At 40.8% G+C, this 21,407-nt stretch overlaps 1 protein-coding gene across 1 annotated transcript; it reads left to right on the forward strand.

Moving 5' to 3' along the window:
• Nucleotides 1–2,189: 2,189 nt before the first annotated feature.
• On the forward strand, nucleotides 2,190–21,289 carry LOC311134819 (mucin-2-like; the record flags this gene model as incomplete). Its single annotated transcript, XM_084168600.1, has 19 exons — nucleotides 2,190–2,432; nucleotides 2,568–2,635; nucleotides 3,142–3,256; nucleotides 4,284–4,374; nucleotides 4,561–4,664; nucleotides 5,064–5,283; nucleotides 5,601–5,726; nucleotides 8,206–8,282; nucleotides 10,569–10,676; nucleotides 11,386–11,503; nucleotides 11,783–11,947; nucleotides 12,554–12,648; nucleotides 13,085–13,211; nucleotides 13,637–13,740; nucleotides 17,555–17,662; nucleotides 18,918–19,097; nucleotides 19,232–19,471; nucleotides 20,527–20,683; nucleotides 21,153–21,289. 19 exons carry the CDS (start codon nucleotides 2,190–2,192, stop codon nucleotides 21,287–21,289), a joined length of 2,583 nt encoding a protein of 860 aa, XP_084024726.1.
• Between the last annotated feature and the right edge of the window lie 118 nt (nucleotides 21,290–21,407).

Here is a 21,407-nt window from a genome sequence, read left to right on the forward strand (position 1 = left end):
ATGACTGGGTGGTGGAGTTGATGTTAAAAAATTTCCTCCAACCAAAAACAAATAATCTGAAGACACAACCCAGTGTTTGAACAGTTGTAGGATATCTATGCTTGTGTCCCAAATTGCACCCTATTCCCTAACTAGTGCACTACTCATGACCAGAGCCCTATGGGGAGTAGCGCACTACGTAGGGAGTAGGAAGCCATTTGGGATTGAGCCTATAACTTTGTGGTCCTGTGGTGAGGCCTGGCTGTGAAGCAGACTAACACTAACGATCATCCCTCTTTTCCAAGAACAGGCCATGAAACAGGACAAGTACTAAACCACCATTGAATTGTGTAACACTGAAGTTCAAAGAAGTTCATCCCATCAGGTTTTAAAGGTTTATTTGAACATCTTTGTACATATGCAGAACATACGTAAAATGTGATGTCGTACAATATATTAAAAAGCAGGTAAAACCATAAGATCAGCGTGAACAGATGGACAGTGCATAATCAATTAGTCATACAAAGGCCCACTCCTTCATTTGAAAAATAACTAAACGGCAGCCCCGTCACTTGGTTTGCTGTAAAAGCTGTCTTTCCATTGATCATTGTTTACATAAGGGTTTACTGTAATCAACGCCAAATGGCACCCTATACCCTATTCCCTATACCCTATACCATACACCATATACCCTATACCCTATGCCCTATACCCTATTCCCTATACCCTATACCCTATACGCTATACCCTATACCCTATACCCTATACCCTATACCCTATACCCTATACCCTATACCCTATACCCTATGCCCTATACCCTATACCCTATACCCTATACCCTATACCCTATACCCTATACCAGGACTCTGTTCCAAAGTAGTGCACTATACACTGAGTGAACAAAACATTCCTGATATTGAGTTGCACCCTTCCCCCCCCTTCCCCCCCCTTCCCCACCCTTCCCCACCCTTCCCCCCCCCCCCCCCCCTTTCCCCCCCTCCCCCCCCTCCCCCCCCCTTCCCCACCATTCCCCACCCTTCCTCACCCTTCCCCACCCTTCCCCACCCCCCTTTGCCCTCAGAACACCCTCAAGTCGTCGGGTCATGGACTCTACAAGGTGTTGAAAGCGTTCCACAGGGATGCTGGCCCATGTTGACTCCAATGCTTCTCACAGTTGTGTCAAGTTGGCTGGATGTCCTTTGGGTGGTGGACCATTCTTGATACACACGGGAAACTGTTGAGCGTGAAAAACCCAGCAGCGTTGAAGTTCTTGACACAAACCGGTGCGCCTGGCACCAGCTACCATACCCCGTTCAAAGGCACTTAAATCTTTTGTCTTGCCCATTCACCCTCTGAATGGCACACATACACAATCCATGTCTCAATAGTCTCAAGGCTTGAAATGTATTCTTTAAACTGTCTCCTCCCCTTCATCTACACTGACTGATGTGGATTTAACAAGTGACATCAATAAGGGATCATAGCTTTCACCTGGATTCTTAATGTTATGTACAGTCATTATATAGGGAATAGGGTACACTTTTGGGACGCAACCAACTTCTCAGGAATATCGATAGTGATCTAAGGACTATTATGCTTAATACATTACCCAATGTCACTTACAGTGAAGTTAATCTGATCTCTGACAGACAGACATAACAATGGTAACGCCTAAAGTTTGATCAGTCCCCTCCTTAAATACAGAGTCAACTATCCCAGCATCATCAAGGTGCTTCCCTGAGTGTAGGTACTTCCTTGAGTGTAGTAGTTTAAAAGCAGGTACCTGGTGCCATACATTATCAGTAGGAGCAGGTAGATTACCTGTTCAGGTGGACCAGGAGGACATCGTTAGAAGAACCATCATGGCACTCCAATGGGTAAAGCCGTGGATTGCTCTCCTCTTCGGACTGTCTGCTGCATATTCTGAGACTGGTAAGAAAAGATAAGACAAGATATGATAAAATGCCATTTAATATCACCTTAGGATAATTCATGTAGCATAGTTTAGGAACTAAAGAGGAGCTGGTCTAGAAGCTAAATAAGACTTGTTCCCTGTCTTTTTCCAGTTATGATTCCAGATATGACTTCCATTGGGAGTCTATATGATTCCAAACTGCAAATCTTGTCAGGTATTCTTTTTTTTACATATATGTTACCTAATACTCAAATATCTATATTATACTGTTATATTATACATCTCGTATTCAGACATGAATGGTGCAACTATACAGTACATTTCCCCCCATGCAGCAGGAGTGAGTCCCACTCATAACGGGCAGGTCTGCAGCACATGGGGTAACTACCACTACAAAACCTACGATGGAGACTTCTTCCAGCTGCCCTACACCTGTAACCACGTGCTGACGTCGCTGTGTAAGAGCAGCAGCGGCTATGAGGCCTTCAACGTTCAGCTGCAGCGGGGAGAGGTAGACGGGCTGCCCACCATAACCAAGGTATTCCTTTGGGATCAGTCCTTTGATTGGTTTTTTAAATTGCACTATGATTTTAATGTAAGGTGACCTTGAGATGTCCTGAAAGGCATCTGTCAAATAAAATGTATTATTATTATTTTTTATTTATTTATTAAGGTGTCTTTGAAGCTGGATGGAACCTTCGTGGAACTGGCCAATGGTAACGTCAGTGTCAACGGAAAACAGTGAGTTCACAGTTCAGTCAACAAAGGCTCTTAGATGTGTAAAACCATTGGCTCTTAAATTTAGTGTAAAATAAATTGTAATAGAGGAAGCAAATTATAGGCGGTTTGTTACCACTTAACTACATCCAATGGAATTAATGTTATTCAGAGATCAATCTTATCAACTGTAGGGAAACAAAACGAATGGAGAGTTTTTTTTAATTTTTTGCTTCAATTGCATTCAGTTGCTACTTTTGTACAAAGAATTCATACATTAAAAATTGTTTTTATTAATATCATGGATGTAGTGTTGGATCATAATTATTTTTGCTGTTTTAACATAATCTACATAATGTCAGTTTCAACGGGCAACAGGGAGGTTCATCAGTGATCAGTGATCTAAAAGCATGAATTGTATAGCATTCAGAGGTAAAACTCTTTTTCTGAAGTTTAGTTGAACAATGTTGACCCTTGTTGGAATACCAACCCTTCCCTCTGATGAACACTGTATTGTTTTGTTCCCCTAGGGTCACCATACCATTTGGTCAGTTCAACGTCTTCATTGAGAGGACCGTTTCCTATGTGAAGATCACAGCCAAGCTGGGGTTAGTCGTCATGTGGAATGGAGATGATTCCCTCTGGGTATGTGTTCAGTCTGCTTTACTAATTTCAATGTGTTTTCTGTCACACTACAGTGATATGCGGTTGTTTTACCTGCTTTGGTTCAATGCACTGATTGTAAGTCGCTCTGGATGAGAGTCTCTGCTAAATGTCAAATGTATGTGATGCTTTGCTGCAATATACTGGTCCTGATGAACGTGGTCTATAGTTAGCTAGTGAATGTAGAACAACATCAGTGTTAGTGGAACTGTTGGGATAAGAGTGGGAACATATCAGTGTTAGTGGAACTGTTGGGATAAGAGTGGGAACTTATCAGTGTTAGTGGAACTGTTGGGATAAGAGTGGGATCATATCAGTGTTAGTGGAACTGTTGGGATAAGAGTGGGAACATATCAGTGTTAGTGGAACTGTTGGGATAAGAGTGGGAACATATCAGTGTTAGTGGAACTGTTGGGATAAGAGTGGGAACATATCAGTGTTAGTGGAACTGTTGGGATAAGAGTGGGAACATATCAGTGTTAGTGGAACTGTTGGGATAAGAGTGGGAACATATCAGTGTTAGTGGAACTGTTGGGATAAGAGTGGGAACAGAGAATGGTGTGAAGACGGCGTTAACTGCGTTAACATGATAAGAGTTTAAAAGGTTTTAACAACATGATGAGAGTTTAAAAGGTTTTAACAACATGATAAGAGTTTAAAAGGTTTTAACAACATGATAAGAGTTTAAAAGGTTTTAACAACATGATAAGAGTTTAAAAGGTTTTAACAACATGATAGTTAGAGAGGGTGTAGCGAAATGCTTGTAGCACAGGTACAAGGAGTGGAATGTTAGCATAAACAGCCTGGTACCCAGGCTAGAACAGCCTCAACTCATGATGAAGTGTGTGAAATGTCAATTCATATGAACTGCTGTAGGTGCATGTACAGCTGGCTGTATGTGAAATGTCAATTCATATGAACTGCTGTAGGTGCATGTACAGCTGGCTGTATGTGAAATGGACATATTAGCGATGCGTTAAACCTCAGTCATCTTCCATTGGTTTTATAGGTGGAGCTGAACTCAAAGTTCCAGAATCAGACGTGTGGGCTGTGTGGAGACTTCAACGGAGTCCAGATTTATGACGAGTTCATTAAGAATGGTAAACACAATCACCAAATGTCTTAGGGGGGGGCGGATTATGCTCCTGTTCTGCTTATGAATGTGTGGGTTCAATCTATGGCTTAGGAACAGGTCCTAAAGTATTTTACCATGTTAAGAAAGCGTTACAAAAAACACAAAACACATGATGACAGAGATAGATAAAACTCTGTTTCTTTTCCCACAGATGCTCATCTCAACATAATCGACTATGGTGATCTTTGGAAGATGAATGGCCCAACAGAGACCTGTACAGAAATCCCTGGTCCCAAGGAGCAGTGTGAAGACCAGGTATTTACACGTCTAGAGCTGAGCTGAACATTTAAGATTTCGTATTCATTACATTTAAACATGATTGTAAGATCTTGGAATGTCAGTTGAAATATCAATATCAACATCCTCATGGCTGACATTTGATCAGTACAAAATCCCTCTATGTTGCCTCTAGTAATTATTCTTCTTCTTCTTCTCCTTCTTCTCCTTCTTCTTCTTCTTCTTCTTCTTCTTCTTCTTCTTCTTCTTCTTCTTCTTCTTCTTCTTCTTCTTCTTCTTCTTCTTCTTCTTCTTCTTCTTCTTCTTCTTCTTCTTCTTCTTCTTCTTCTTCTTCTTCTTCTTCTTCTTCTTCTTCTTCTTCTTCTTCTTCTTCTTCTTCTTCTTCTTCTTCTTCTTCTTCTTCTTCGTCCTTTTCAGACCGAACTTTGTGAGCAGCTTCTCACCAGCCTTGCCTTCAGTAGCTGTAAGGAGCTGATTGCCACAGACTCTTTCATCAAGGCCTGTGCAGCAGACATGTGTCACTGTGGCAACAGTAGCAGCAGTGCCACCTGCGCTTGCCCCACCATGTCCGAGTACTCCCGCCAGTGTGCTCACGCAGGGGGGAAACCCAAACAGTGGAAGACCGAGGAGTTCTGCTGTAAGGGAAATCTGTTTTGTCTTTGTATTGGAACAGTTCTGTTGGAACTCAAAGTAAACACTTTGGTCATGCAATAATGCTTTGCCTTAGGTCATCTGTAGTGTCTTCTTCTTCTTCCAATAATGCTTTGCCTTGGGTCATCTGTAGTGTCTTCTTCTTCTTCGAGATGCTGGTATTTACATTTACGTGACGGAAAACTGAGGAGCAAATCCCAATTTCCACTTAGTTGATGTCAATAAAAGACTAAAGTGAAAATCTGAAGTAATGAAGACTTGGAAACAGATTTCTGATTAGGGTTATTTGTCTGTGTTGAGCAGTGGAGACGTGTCCTTTCAACATGGAGTACCAGGAGTGTGCTAGTCCCTGCACTGATACCTGCTCCAACCCAGAGAGGAACCAGCATTGTGAGGAACACTGCACCGACGGATGCTTCTGCCCTGCCGGTACATGCACTAATATACAGAATACAACATCATACGTCAGCAATGTAACCATTTTAAAGTAGCTGAATACAACATCATTTACATTTAACATTTTAGTCATTTAGCAGACGCTCTTATCCAGAGCGACTTACAGTTAGTGAGTGAATACAACATCATACGTCAGCAATGTAACTTTTTTAAAGTAGCAATAAAAAATATACAAATGTGATCTCACCGACGGATGCTTCTGCCCTGCCGGCACTGCACACTCACTGATTTTAACAGAGATGGGATCAAGTCACAATTTTGCAAGTCTCAAGTCTTAACTTTCGAGTCTCGAGTCAAGTCCCAAGTAATAATGGGTAAGTCCCAAGTTCCACAGCTCAGCTCCCTAATTTGGGGTTTCGAGTCCTCAAGTCAAAGGTTAAGTGTTTAATGCCAATTTCAATGCATCAGTGATTTTGGACCCACATGTTTTACAAACTGCCCCCAGAGCAACTTACAGGAGCAGTTTGGGTTAATTAAGTGCCTTGCTCAAGGGCACACTGACAGATTTTCACCTAGTCAGGTCAGGGATTCAAACCATTGACCTTTCAGTTACTGGCCCAATGCTCTTAACCAATAGGCTACCTGCTGCTTTGGTATGCAGATATTTTCTAAACAGGGCACATGGTTTTAAAGAAATTCTGGAAAAACTCCTGGCCCTAGGGAGGATGAAAATCCTGTCAAACTGCAGCAACCTTGTACTTAATATGAAATATGTTTGAAAACGACTTTCCGTTACCCATCAACCACTGCAATTGGACAATAGAAGTCACAGGGCGGAGCTTGCTTTATGCAGGTTTGCATCGTATAGGCAACTGCAATTACAAAGTAACTCACACAGTCTTTTTATGTCTTCAGTATTGTGTTGTTTGATTAATTTCAGTTAATCATTTTGGATTTAAAAGATCAAGGGAGCCTAGCCAGCAAGCCCAAGTTTGAATATAGCCTAAACCGAATTTGATCACATTCACATTTTCTCTAGAAACAAATAAATGGGCTATAAATTGGCTACATAACATTACCACATATTTCCCCTGGCCAGAGGGCAGGAGGGGACAGGGCTCATTGGCTACATAACATTACCACATATTTCCCCTGGCCAGAGGGCAGGAGGGGACATTGGCTGTGGCCTATGCAGCTAGAGGCTGCAGTTGTTATCAGTCGTCTAGTTGATCAGACTGAGAAATAGTCCCATTTTCTTCCCCTATAGTTTAGGTGGAGGCTGCTGCAGCATTTCTGTCAAGGGTTCTTGCTTGTGTATGTCGGGAGTGATGTGTTATCATGTTGGCTAAACAAATATCGGAGGACAGTGGAGCGGCACGCGCTTTGCTAGATTATGTGCTTTGTGCCCGTGAATCTGATTGGTCAAGTTATTATTATCAGGTGACTAAATGTATTTAATGTCATTTATGGAACCAGGTGAATAAATGTATTTAATTTCATTCATGGAACAAGGTGACTAAATGTATTTAATGTCATTTATGGAACCAGGTGACTAAATGTACTTATTGTAATTTATGGGATCAGGTGACTAAATGTATTGAATGTAATTTATGGAACCAGGTGACTAAATGTATTGAATGTAATTTATGGAACCAGGTGACTAAATGTATTGAATGTAATTTATGGAACCAGGTGACTAAATGTATTGAATGTAATTTATGGAACCAGGTGACTAAATGTATTGAATGCCTTTCTCATAGGAACCGTGTTTGATGACCTCAATCTGACTGGCTGTGTAGCTGTGAACCAGTGCTCTTGTCTCCACAACGGACAGTCTTACCAGCCTGGACAATCATTCTCAAGAACATGCCATACATGGTAAGAGCTGCACTGTATTTATATACACTAAATTATTGTGTGTGTTGAGCCGGATGTGTTGAGCCGGATGTGTCGAGTCGGATGTGTGCGAGCCGGATGTGTTGAGCCGGATGTGTTGAGCTGGATGTGTTGAGCCGGATGTGTTGAGCCGGATGTGTCGAGCCGGATGTGTCGAGCCGGATGTGTCGAGCCGGATGTGTCGAGCCGGATGTGTCGAGCCGGATGTGTCGAGCCGGATGTGTCGAGCCGGATGTGTCGAGCCGGATGTGTCGAGCCGGATGTGTCGAGCCGGATGTGTTGAGCCGGATATGTTGAGCCGGATGTGTTGAGCCGGATGTGTTGAGCTGGATGTGTTGAGCTGGATGTGTGCGTGTGTGTTGAGCTGGATGTGTGCGTGTGTGTTGAGCTGGATGTGTGCGTGTGTGTTGAGCTGGATGTGTGCGTGTGTATTGAGCCGGATGTGTTGAGCTGGATGTGTTGAGCTGGATGTGTGCGTGTGTGTTGAGCTGGATGTGTGCGTGTGTGTCTATGTGTGTGTGCTGTAGGCTAAACTGACTGTCTCTCTCCATTAGTACCTGTAACCAAGGCCAGTGGAGTTGTACAGATCTAGATTGTCCAGCTACCTGCTCCATAGTGGGAGGTTCCCACATCACCACCTATGATGGGAAAGACTACACCTTCCATGGAGACTGCTCATATGTCCTGTCCAAGGTAGGGATCTAAACTAACGTATGGAGACTGCTCATATGTCCTGTCCAAGGTAGGGATCTAAACTAACGTATGGAGACTGCTCATATGTCCTGTCCAAGGTAGGGATCTAAACTAACGTATGGAGACTGCTCATATGTCCTGTCCAAGGTAGGGATCTAAACTAACGTATGGAGACTGCTCATATGTCCTGTCCAAGGTAGGGATCTAAACTAACGTATGGAGACTGCTCCCGCTGTATGTCCAAGGTAGGGATCTAAACTAACGTATGGAGACTGCTCCCGCTGTATGTCCAAGGTAGGGATCTAAACTAACGTATGGAGACTGCTCCCGCTGTATGTCCAAGGTAGGGATCTAAACTAACGTATGGAGACTGCTCCCGCTGTATGTCCAAGGTAGGGATCTAAACTAACGTATGGAGACTGCTCCCGCTGTATGTCCAAGGTAGGGATCTAAACTAACGTATGGAGACTGCTCCCGCTGTATGTCCAAGGTAGGGATCTAAACTAACGTATGGAGACTGCTCCCGCTGTATGTCCAAGGTAGGGATCTAAACTAACGTATGGAGACTGCTCCCGCTGTATGTCCAAGGTAGGGATCTAAACTAACGTATGGAGACTGCTCCCGCTGTATGTCCAAGGTAGGGATCTAAACTAACGTATGGAGACTGCTCCCGCTGTATGTCCAAGGTATGGATCTAAACTAACGTATGGAGACTGCTCATATGTCCTGTCCAAGGTAGGGATCTAAACTAACGTATGGAGACTGCTCCCGCTGTATGTCCAAGGTAGGGATCTAAACTAACGTATGGAGACTGCTCCCGCTGTATGTCCAAGGTAGGGATCTAAACTAACGTATGGAGACTGCTCCCACTGTATGTCCAAGGTATGGATCTAAACTAACGTATGGAGACTGCTCCCGCTGTATGTCCAAGGTAGGGATCTAAACTAACGTATGGAGACTGCTCCCACTGTATGTCCAAGGTATGGATCTAAACTAACGTATGGAGACTGCTCCCGCTGTATGTCCAAGGTAGGGATCTAAACTAACGTATGGAGACTGCTCATATGTCCTGTCCAAGGTAGGGATCTAAACTAACGTATGGAGACTGCTCATATGTCCTGTCCAAGGTAGGGATCTAAACTAACGTATGGAGACTGCTCCCGCTGTATGTCCAAGGTAGGGATCTAAACTAACGTATGGAGACTGCTCCCGCTGTATGTCCCAAGGTAGGGATCTAAACTAACGTATGGAGACTGCTCCCGCTGTATGTCCAAGGTAGGGATCTAAACTAACGTATGGAGTGATATTAGTGCCAACAGAAATATTGAATACAAATTTGATTTCTTAATAGACATTATTCAATTCAGACTCCATTTCAGTTGGCACTAATATGACTCCATACTAATGCATACTGTATGTTTAGTAGATTTAACTCCTGACTCGCTAGCGAACATGTACTGGCCCATGAGCGGGCCACATCCGGCATAGATTGGCGGTGCATATACGTACCATTGTTATCACTATCCATATTCATCTCAGAAATAATATCTAACTTTTCTATCAAGTTGCACCATAATATACACTGCCTTCATTCACACCCCTTGACCTTTTCCACATTTTGTTGTGTAACAGCCTGAATTAAAAATTGATTAAATAGTGTGTTTTTTTTGTCACTGGCCTACACACAATATCCCATAATGTCAAAGTGGAATTATGTTTTTCAAAAAAAACATTAAAAGAAAAAGCTGAAATGTCGAGTCAATAAGTATTCAACCCCTTTATTATGGCAAACCTTAAGTTCAGGAGTAAAAATGTGCTTAACAAGTCACATAATATATTGCATGGACTCACTCTGTGTGCAATAATAGTGTTTAACATGATTTTTGAATGACTACCTCATCTCTGTACCCCACACATACAATTATCTGTAAGGTCCCTCAGTCGTGCAGTCAATTTAAACACAGGTTCAACCACAAAGACCAGGGAGGTTTTCCAATGCCTCGCAAAGAAGGGCACCTATTGGTAGATGGGTACAAATTTAAAAAGCAGACATTGAATATCCCTTTTTTATTTTATTTTATTTTCTTCTTCTTCTTCTTCTTCTTCTTATTATTATTATATTCAGGTTGTAAGACAACAAAATGCAGAATAAGTCAAGGGGTGTGAATACATTCTGAAGGAACTGTAATTCCCTAGAACTGAAAGTATGCAAGTAGTAAGTAGTGTGTTAAAAAAAAAATGAGTTTCCTTAACTTTACTGTCATACCTTGTGCCAATTGTCCCCAGCAAACCAACAACACTGCTTTCACAGTCCTGGGTGACATAGTGAAATGTGGAAATACGGACACTGAGACCTGCCTAAAGGCTGTGACCCTGGTGATTCCAGAGTCCAAGGTAAGTTAGCCTCTCTGCAGTGACACACCCACCTGATAGTGTCATATTAAAATACATCAACATCAAACCATGTTGTATATGTTTAGAGAAAAAAAGCTCAACGTTGAGACTTCTCCTGCTGCCAGTAACTCTTATCACCACTTCAGGGCCAATTCTATTTCAATTCCAGTCAATTCAGGCAGTAAACTGAAATCCCAATTCCAATTATTTTCATTGTTTTTCAGTGAGGAACATTTGGAATTGCTTCTACACCTGCATTACTAGCTGTTTGGGGTTTTAGGCTGGGTTTCTGTACAGCACTTCGAGATATTAGCTGATGTAAGAAGGGCTATATAAAATAAAATTGATTGATTGATTGATTGATCACCAGGGGAGTCTCTCGGTCGTCATCAAGGCCAGTGGAAGGGTCTTTGTCAACAAGATGTTTTCTCAGTTGCCGCTTTTCATGGGTGAGTTACTGCTTGATGGCAACTTGAGAAAAGGGATACAGAAATGTGATATCTGTCTATTTTATTTTTGTCATGAATCAGTATAAACTTCTGTTTGAAACCCACCAGACATGTCACCCATTGAATTGTCTCTTTTTTCTTAGCATCATGTAACACCAATAGCATCCCACAACACAACGGGGGAGCTAAAAGTTAATGGTCCACCAGATTGTGACTAGAACTTGTGTATATTTTCCACAGCGAATGTAACAATCTTTCAGCCCTCTACGTTCTACATCGTTGTGCATACCTCTTATGGGCTGCGTCTAGAGGTCCAGCTAACTCCTATAATGCAGGTCTACATCATAGCTAGCAGCTCCCACAAGGAACAAACCCAGGGTATGTTTCTCTCAGTTCATTCAACGTCTTCGTGGAAGATAAGCGTCTTTGGGTCTTTGAAAAGCGCTATATAAATCCCATGCATTGTTATTATAAAAGCTGATTGGTTGTCAAACTATTGTTATTGTAAAATACCACTTGTTTGGGGGGGGTTTCAGTCAAACCTCATCTGAAACAATTATTAATAAACTAACAATACTTGATGCATTGCATCTTTAGTCAATGTTAGTTTTAACCACTTTAATGAATCTGTTATATTGTTTTGTACCTCTTATCCAGGTCTTTGCGGAGACTTTAACAGCGTCCAAGCTGACGACTTCAGAACCATCAATGGACTGGTGGAAGGAACCGCTGTGACGTTCGCCAACACGTGGAAGACCAAAGCAAGCTGCCCTGATGTGACACAGAGCTTTGAGATCCCATGCAGTCTGAGTGTAGAGAACGGTACTCCTTCGACCTCTTTAAAAACACTAACGTATGTCTAATGCAGCGGTTCTCAAACTAGGGGTCGTGAACCATTGTGGGGTCGCCTGATATGAAAAAAGGGTCGCGGGAGAATTTCCAAAATACCCCAAAGTATATACACTGAACAAAATATAAACGCAAAACATGACAAGTGTTGGTCCCATGTTTCATGAGCTGAAATAAAAGATCCCAGAAATGTTCCATAAACACAAAAACGTATTTCTCTTAAATTTGGTGCACAAATTTGTTTAAATCCCTGTCAGTGAGCATTTCTCCTTTGCCAAGATAATCCATCCATCTGGGGTCAAAAAAAGGCCACTCTACCCCAGTGGTAGAAAAAGGATCACTCTACCCCAGTGGTAGAAAAAGGATCACTCTGTGCATAGATCAGAGTTTATTTTCTAACTAAACATTTGTATTGTTTGCTTATGTTTCGGCGTAGAGAGCCTTTATCAAGGCCTTGGGACACTTTTTGGGGATGACACTTACGTATGTCTACTGAGATGCACAGTAAAGCCTAGATAAAAACTCTTTGTACTTTGTGCTTAAATGTTAAATGTTGCTCATATCTCATATGTTTTACAGAGAGATATGCCAAGCACTGGTGCTCGATGCTGTCAGATCCTGCAGGAATATTTTCCCAATGCCACACTGAGATCAACCCAAAGTACTACAAGGAAGTAAGTATGATGATTTTAATTTGTCAAATGCTCTTTAATTACAGAGTTATCCCAAAGCTCTATCATTCAAGAAGTTCTATATTAAAATGTATCATTTTAATGTATTACTAAATGTAACCTAATGTAGATCTCAAAACATGTCATCAGATTTTTCAAGATGTTTTCAAATAGTATTGTCCTGTGCTTGTGTGTGATTTCAGAAAACAGTAGTTTTCTTCATTAACACATCACATAACTGAACTATCTTCTATTTCTCCTTCTCCTTCTCCTTCTTCTTCTTCTCCTTCTTCTTCTTCTTCTTCTTCTTCTTCTTCTTCTTCTTCTTCTTCTTCTTCTTCTTCTTCTTCTTCTTCTTCTTCTTCTTCTTCTTCTTCTTCTTCTTCTTCTTCTTCTTCTTCTTCTTCTTCTTCTTCTTCTTCTTCTTCTCTCCCTATAGATCTGCCTATATGACAGCTGTAACTGTGAGAGGAGTGAGGAGTGCATGTGTGCTGCGGTCTCCTCCTATGTCCGTGCATGTGCTGCTGCAGGTGTCCTGCTCAGTGGATGGAGAAACACCACCTGTGGTAAGATAAACATCAGAGAACCCCCAAAATGAATTAATGAATGAATGAAGGGTTTCTACTTATATTTACCCACTGTGTTCAGGGTTTCCCCTTATATTAACCCACTGTGTTCAGGGTTTCCCTTTATAGTAACCCACTGTGTTCAGGGTTTCCCCTTTATATTAACCCACTGTGTTCAGGGTTTCCCCTTATATTAACCCACTGTGTTCAGGGTTTCCCCTTATATTAACCCACTGTGTTCAGGGTTTCCCCTTTATATTAACCCACTGTGTTCAGGGTTTCCCCTCCTATTTACCCACAGTGTTCAGGGTTTCCCCTCCTATTTACCCACAGTGTTCAGGGTTTACCCTCTTATTTTAAAACAAAATAAAAGAAATACCCCAAAACATATAATGAAATGTTGAATCACCATACTGTTTCCACAGGGAAGTACACCTCTCTCTGCCCCGACACAATGGTCTATGACTACACCATGACCAGCTGTGACCGCACCTGTCGTTCACTGAGCCAGCCAGACTTTACCTGCCAGGTACATTCACATGGACATCTCATTTCTATGACTTTTATTTATTTAATATTATTATTATTATTCATTTTATTAATGTCTTGGTGTCTAAGATTGTTGTTGTCTTGTTGTTGTTGTTGTTGTTGTGTATGTTCTTGTTGTTGTGTGTGTTGTTGTCTTGTTGTTGTTGTTGTTGTTGTGTATGTTGTTGTTGTCTTGTTGTTGTGTATGTTGTTGTTGTCTTTGTTGTGGTTTTGCTGTTGTTGTCTTGTTGTTGTTGTGTATGTTGTTGTTGTAGTTGCAGACATGCCCAAAGTAATTTCCCCTCAGGGATAAAATAACATTTTTTAATTGAATTGAACAGTTAGACCATGTGCCTGTGGATGGCTGTGGCTGTGCAGAGGGAACCTACCTGAATGACCAGGGAGACTGTGTCCCTGCCTCACTCTGCTCCTGCTACTATGGAGGCACGGTAGTACCCCCTGGAGAGGCCACCAGGATCTATGGGGCTACTTGGTGAGGACTTGCTTGGCATGTGAAAGAAAATCTCAGAAAATCAGATGGTCTTCTTTGTCGTGGCTCTATTCAAATATTTAGAAATCGACTGTCTTCTTCTCAAGTCTTGGTTTACTGCAAGAGGCATGCTAAACCATGCTTAACCCCCTCCTCTTGTACCCCTCTTAACCACCCAGCTCATGCAGACATGGGAAATTAAGCTGTGTTGGAGAACAAAAACATTCATGTGAGTACGACGAAATTCGGAAACACATCTTTATTTGCCAAATACAGCAAATCACTTCACAACCAAGACTCTATAGTTGAGTCATGAACTAGGAAGTTGAGTCCCTACTAACGTATAAAGCCTACTTTTGTTCCCTACAGCCTGTGAAGAACCAATGGGTTTCTTCAACTGCTCCAGTGCAGGGCCCGGAGCCAAGGGCTCAGAGTGCCAGAAGAGCTGTCAAACACTAGACAGTCAATGTGTAAGTCTACAATGGGACATGCCTTACAACACGTTTAATAAAAACATGCCTTACAACACGTTTAATAAAAACATGCCTTACAACACGTTTAATAAAAACATGCCTTACAACACGTTTAATAAAAACATGCCTTACAACACGTTTAATAAAAACACGCCTTACAACACGTTTAATAAAAACATGCCTTACAACACGTTTAATAAAAACATGCCTTACAACACGTTTGAATAAAAACATGCCTTACAACATGTTTAATAAAAACATGCCTTACAACATGTTTAATAAAAACATGCCTTACAACACGTTTAATAAAAACGTGTCTTACAACACGTTTGAATAAAAACATGCCTTACAACACGTTTGAATAAAAACATGCCTTACAACACATTTAATAAAAACATGCCTTACAACACGTTTAATAAAAATATGCCTTACAACACATTTGAATAAAAACATGCCTTACAACACATTTGAATAAAAACATGCCTTACAACACGTTTGAATAAAAACATGCCTTACAACATGTTTAATAAAAACATGCCTTACAACACGTTTAATAAAAACGTGTCTTACAACACGTTTGAATAAAAACATGCCTTACAACACGTTTAATAAAAACATGCCTTACAACACGTTTGAATAAAAACATGCCTTACAACATGTTTAATAAAAACATGCCTTACAACATGTTTAATAAAAACATGCCTTACAACACGTTTAATAAAAACATGCCTTACAACACGTTTAATAAAAACATGCCTTACAACACGTTTAATAAAAACACGCCTTACAACACGTTTAATAAAAACATGCCTTACAACACGTTTAATAAAAACATGCCTTACAACACGTTTGAATAAAAACATGCCTTACAACATGTTTAATAAAAACATGCCTTACAACATGTTTAATAAAAACATGCCTTACAACACGTTTAATAAAAACGTGTCTTACAACACGTTTGAATAAAAACATGCCTTACAACACGTTTGAATAAAAACATGCCTTACAACATGTTTAATAAAAACATGCCTTACAACATGTTTAATAAAAACATGCCTTACAACACGTTTAATAAAAACGTGTCTTACAACACGTTTGAATAAAAACATGCCTTACAACACGTTTGAATAAAAACATGCCTTACAACACATTTAATAAAAACATGCCTTACAACACGTTTAATAAAAATATGCCTTACAACACATTTGAATAAAAACATGCCTTACAACACATTTGAATAAAAACATGCCTTACAACACGTTTGAATAAAAACATGCCTTACAACATGTTTAATAAAAACATGCCTTACAACACGTTTAATAAAAACGTGTCTTACAACACGTTTGAATAAAAACATGCCTTACAACACGTTTGAATAAAAACATGCCTTACAACACATTTAATAAAAACATGCCTTACAACACGTTTAATAAAAACATGCCTTACAACACATTTGAATAAAAACATGCCTTACAACACATTTGAATAAAAACATGCCTTACAACACGTTTGAATAAAAACATGCCTTACAACACGTTTAATAAAAACATGCCTTACAACACGTTTTAATAAAAACATGCCTTACAACACGTTTGAATAAAAACATGCCTTACAACATGTTTAATAAAAACATGCCTTACAACACGTTTAATAAAAACGTGTCTTACAACACGTTTGAATAAAAACATGCCTTACAACACGTTTGAATAAAAACATGCCTTACAACACATTTAATAAAAACATGCCTTACAACACGTTTAATAAAAACATGCCTTACAACACATTTGAATAAAAACATGCCTTACAACACATTTGAATAAAAACATGCCTTACAACACGTTTGAATAAAAACATGCCTTACAACACGTTTAATAAAAACATGCCTTACAACACGTTTTAATAAAAACATGCCTTACAACACATTTTAATAAAAACATACAAGGACAATGTTATGTTACCACAGTCTCAGATTGATCAAATTATTTATAACCTTAGACATAGCTAGGCCCAGGATCCAAACGACATCCTCCGATGGTGCACTGAGATTGACTTTTTAGAAGATTTCTGTTTGAGCAGACATCTGTAACGTTTACAGAGAACCTGATCTCCATGAACATCAAGGAGATCATCTTTAAAAGTCCTTTAAAAACACTTGATCAATTGATCCATTTGACAAATAATGCCCACATGTCATTCCCAGGGACATACAGGCACACTGTCAACTTAAATATCAGTCCTTCCCTATTTCATGTCATTTCATTGTGTGTTCCAGATCAGTGCAGACTGTGTATCAGGCTGTGTTTGTCCTGCTGGTCTGCTGTCTGATGGGAATGGAGGATGCATCGAGGAGGACCTATGTCCCTGTTCTCACAATGGAGTCTACTACCAACCTGGACAGACACTCAAAGTAGACTGCAATACCTGGTAACATCGGCTTCTGCCCCTCCTCTTCCTCTTTGGATATTTTCAAATACAAGTGTCAAATGTTTCCCTCTAAAATCTTGACATGTGATCATGTTTGCATCACTGTAGCACTTGCAAAGGGAGGAAATGGCATTGTACCAATAACCAGTGTGATGGGATGTGTGCCATATATGGGGATGGGCATTTCATCACTTTTGATGAGGAAAGGTTCACTTTCAATGGAGATTGTGAATACACTCTTACTCAGGTAGGGCAATACTCATTAGCATTTATGATTAAGGAACAATACTTTGATTTTATTTTGTATTTTAATAAAAACCCTACTTTATGTACGGTCCACATATTTTCTAATTATTGATCAATATAAAGTAATGATAATAACTAAGCGGTAAAGGTTTTCTGATTCTGTGTTTTAATACATCCTGCAGGATTACTGCAGCAACAATCCAAACGGTACCTTTAGAGTGATCACGGAGAACATTCCCTGTGGAACCACTGGCACCACCTGTTCCAAGGCCATCAAACTCTTCTTGGGGGTAGGAACCGCTGTTCATAAACGGCTTCATGAATGCATTAAAGGTGCAATAGACAAGTCCGGACATTTGGCACAATGTCGACGGCGGTGGCAGCGAGAGTAATTGCATTGCTGAAGTCTATGCGTTTTGCTAGCAGGCTAGATTGACTGACAGAGTGCCTGCTTAGAATTGTCTTCGAGCAGAATTGATAGCAGCACAAAACCCCCATATGTATTTGTTACATTAGAATTTAAAATCGACATGTTGTATCTGTGTACAAACTGGGTAGTGTAAAACCCAGCACCACCACATTGTAACCCTGGTTAGTGTAACCCTGGATAGTGTAACCCTGGATAGTGTAACCCTGGACAGTGTAACCCTGGATAGTGTAACCCTGGATAGTGTAACCCTGGATAGTGTAACCCTGGACAGTGTAACCCTGGACAGTGTAACCCTGGATAGTGTAACCCTGGATAGTGTAACCCTGGACAGTGTAACCCTGGACAGTGTAACCCTGGACAGTGTAACCCTGGACAGTGTAACCCTGGACAGTGTAACCCTGGATAGTGTAACCCTGGACAGTGTAACCCTGGATAGTGTAACCCTGGATAGTGTAACCCTGGACAGTGTAACCCTGGACAGTGTAACCCTGGACAGTGTAACCCTGGATAGTGTAACCCTGGATAGTGTAACCCTGGATAGTGTAACCCTGGACAGTGTAACCCTGGATAGTGTAACCCTGGATAGTGTAACCCTGGACAGTGTAACCCTGGATAGTGTAACCCTGGATAGTGTAACCCTGGATAGTGTAACCCTGGACAGTGTAACCCTGGATAGTGTAACCCTGGACAGTGTAACCCTGGATAGTGTAACCCTGGACAGTGTAACCCTGGACAGTGTAACCCTGGACAGTGTAACCCTGGACAGTGTAACCCTGGATAGTGTAACCCTGGATAGTGCAACCCTGGATAGTGCAACCCTGGACAGTGTAACCCTGGACAGTGTAACCCTGGATAGTGTAACCCTGGATAGTGTAACCCTGGACAGTGTAACCCTGGATAGTTTAACCCTGGATAGTGTAACCCTGGATAGTGTAACCCTGGACAGTGTAACCCTGGATAGTTTAACCCTGGATAGTGTAACCCTGGACAGTGTAACCCTGGATAGTGTAACCCTGGATAGTGTAACCCTGGATAGTGTAACCCTGGATAGTGTAACCCTGTCTACTAGTCTTACATTAGCAATAAAATGAACACATTCTGTTTCTTTCTTTCAGAACAATGAGATCATACTGGCAGATGAATCTGTAAAAGTGATCAAACAAGAGAATGGGGTAGACGTGCCATACCAGGTCCACTCTATTGGTCTGTATGTTGTTGTTGAGGCTGAAAATGGCCTGATCCTCATGTGGGATAAGAAGAATAGCCTGTTTATCAAACTCAGCTCGACTTTCCAGGTGAGTGACTAGAATAGGACATATTCAACCAGTGACTGCACTGTATATTTGTTTAGCAATTGATCAAAGGGAATAGGGGAGTGTACTCATAATTAAACATGTGATGTTATATTAACCATGTTCTCTCCTTCCAGGGCCAAGTGTGTGGTCTGTGTGGAAACTACGACGGTAATGGAAAGAACGACTTCACGTCCAGAAACCAGGAAGTGGTTGTTGACGCTCTGGAGTTTGGGAACAGCTGGAAAGTGTCAACTAGTTGCCCCAACGCTGATGTCATAAAGAACCCATGCGCTTTAAGATCATACAGGGAGTCCTGGTCTCTGAAACGTTGCAGCATCATCACCAGTAAAGTGTTCGCAGCCTGCCACTCAGAGGTACAGTAAACAGCAGATACTAGTCAAGATAGATTCAACACTTTATTGCCATACCAACCAAAGTTGTTAGGAAGTTGACGTAGCGCAGCTCAAATAAACAAAGACAAAAAGACACAGATATAGATACGTTCATTTGCATAACCTATACATACAATAGAGAGTACAGCAGATACATTCTGGGGGGGTAACATATGGAATTGTTTTAAGATGGTCATACCATTGATCATTTAGCTATTTGATTTAGAAATGTAGGACCCCTTTAGGTTTCAAAAAAATATATATAAAAAATATTTGATAAAATATTGAATTTGGCCTTTACTACTGTAGCCCATAGAAACACATTGAATAACACTTTCATAAATGGCAAAAAAAAATACAGTCAAAAAATAAATCATAAGGAATGAAGTTTTGAAGTGTCTGACGTATATTTAGGAGATATAAGAAACCTCAGGTTGTAGCCTCTGAAGATATCTTTAGCACAAAGATGCAATGCTTATTTCCTGTCTTTTACATTTTGGGGTGGTTGTCATGGTAATGGCAGGTCATGTGCAAAACCCCCACTAGAGAAAAAAACATCAGATCTGAGCAGGTCGCATGGAGAATCGGGTTTGAATCAGGTTTGAGATCCACATATGGAAGTGGTATAAATCAGAGCTCAAAAGATCAGATTCCATGTTTTTTTTTGTTGTTGTTGCTGTTTACACATTAAGGACAAGATCAGATAGGTATCAGATATACAAATAATTGGTAAAATATCTGAATTGGACTGCCTGTGTAAACGCAGCCATAGTGACAGTGCATAAGTACAATAATATAGTTAAGGCTTCAACAAGAGTTCATAGACTTCACAGGGTCAATATGGTTAATGCTTCAACAAGAGTTCATAGACTTCACAGGGTCAATATGGTTAATGCTTCAACAAGAGTTTATAGACTTCACAGGGTCAATATGGTTAATGCATCATCATCATCATCAGGAGTTCATCTGTAGTCTGTTCAACAAGCAAGTCAATGCATTGAATAAATAAATGATGGCTAAATGCATCTTCCTAAAAGGTGGACCCCACCCCATTCCATGATGCCTGTGTGAGGGACTCGTGTGCCTGTGACACTGGGGGAGACTGTGAATGTTTCTGTACTGCTGTAGCAGCCTACGCCCAGGCCTGCAACGAGGCAGGGGCTTGTATCAGGTGGAGAACACCAGATATCTGCCGTGAGTCATTTGCTTTGAGTGGGACAATTGATTGATGGATAGGTGGGATTGTTTTTGCTATTGGGGCGAAATACTGATTTGTATGTGTAACTGTTTAATCATTCCTCGTTTGGGACCCTGGTTAAAATGTAACATGTTTTAATTTCCCCAGCTGTGTTCTGTGATTTCTACAACCCTATTGGTGACATGTTTTAATTTCCCCAGCTGTGTTCTGTGATTTCTACAACCCTATTGGTGACATGTTTTAATTTCCCCAGCTCTGTTCTGTGATTTCTACAACCCTATTGGTGACATGTTTTAATTTCCCCAGCTGTGTTCTGTGATTTCTACAACCCTATTGGTGACATGTTTTAATTTCCCCAGCTGTGTTCTGTGATTTCTACAACCCTATTGGTGACATGTTTTAATTTCCCCAGCTGTGTTCTGTGATTTCTACAACCCTATTGGTGACATGTTTTAATTTCCCCAGCTCTGTTCTGTGATTTCTACAACCCTATTGGTGAGTGTGAGTGGCATTATCAGCCGTGTGGAGACCCCTGTATGAAGACCTGCAGGAATCCCTCAGGAACGTGCTCCAGTCAGATCCCTGCACTGGAAGGTAACTAACAGCCCTTCATAACAGCTTGGGCCTTTGATTTAGACCATATTACATGCCAAGTTGTAAAACAAATGTACAGTATAAAATATGTAATGACTCCTCCTCCCTTGTCTATCTATACTGAAA

This window comes from Coregonus lavaretus (genome assembly GCF_964263955.1).
Source record: "Coregonus lavaretus genome assembly, chromosome: 9".
NCBI lineage: Eukaryota > Metazoa > Chordata > Actinopteri > Salmoniformes > Salmonidae > Coregonus > Coregonus lavaretus.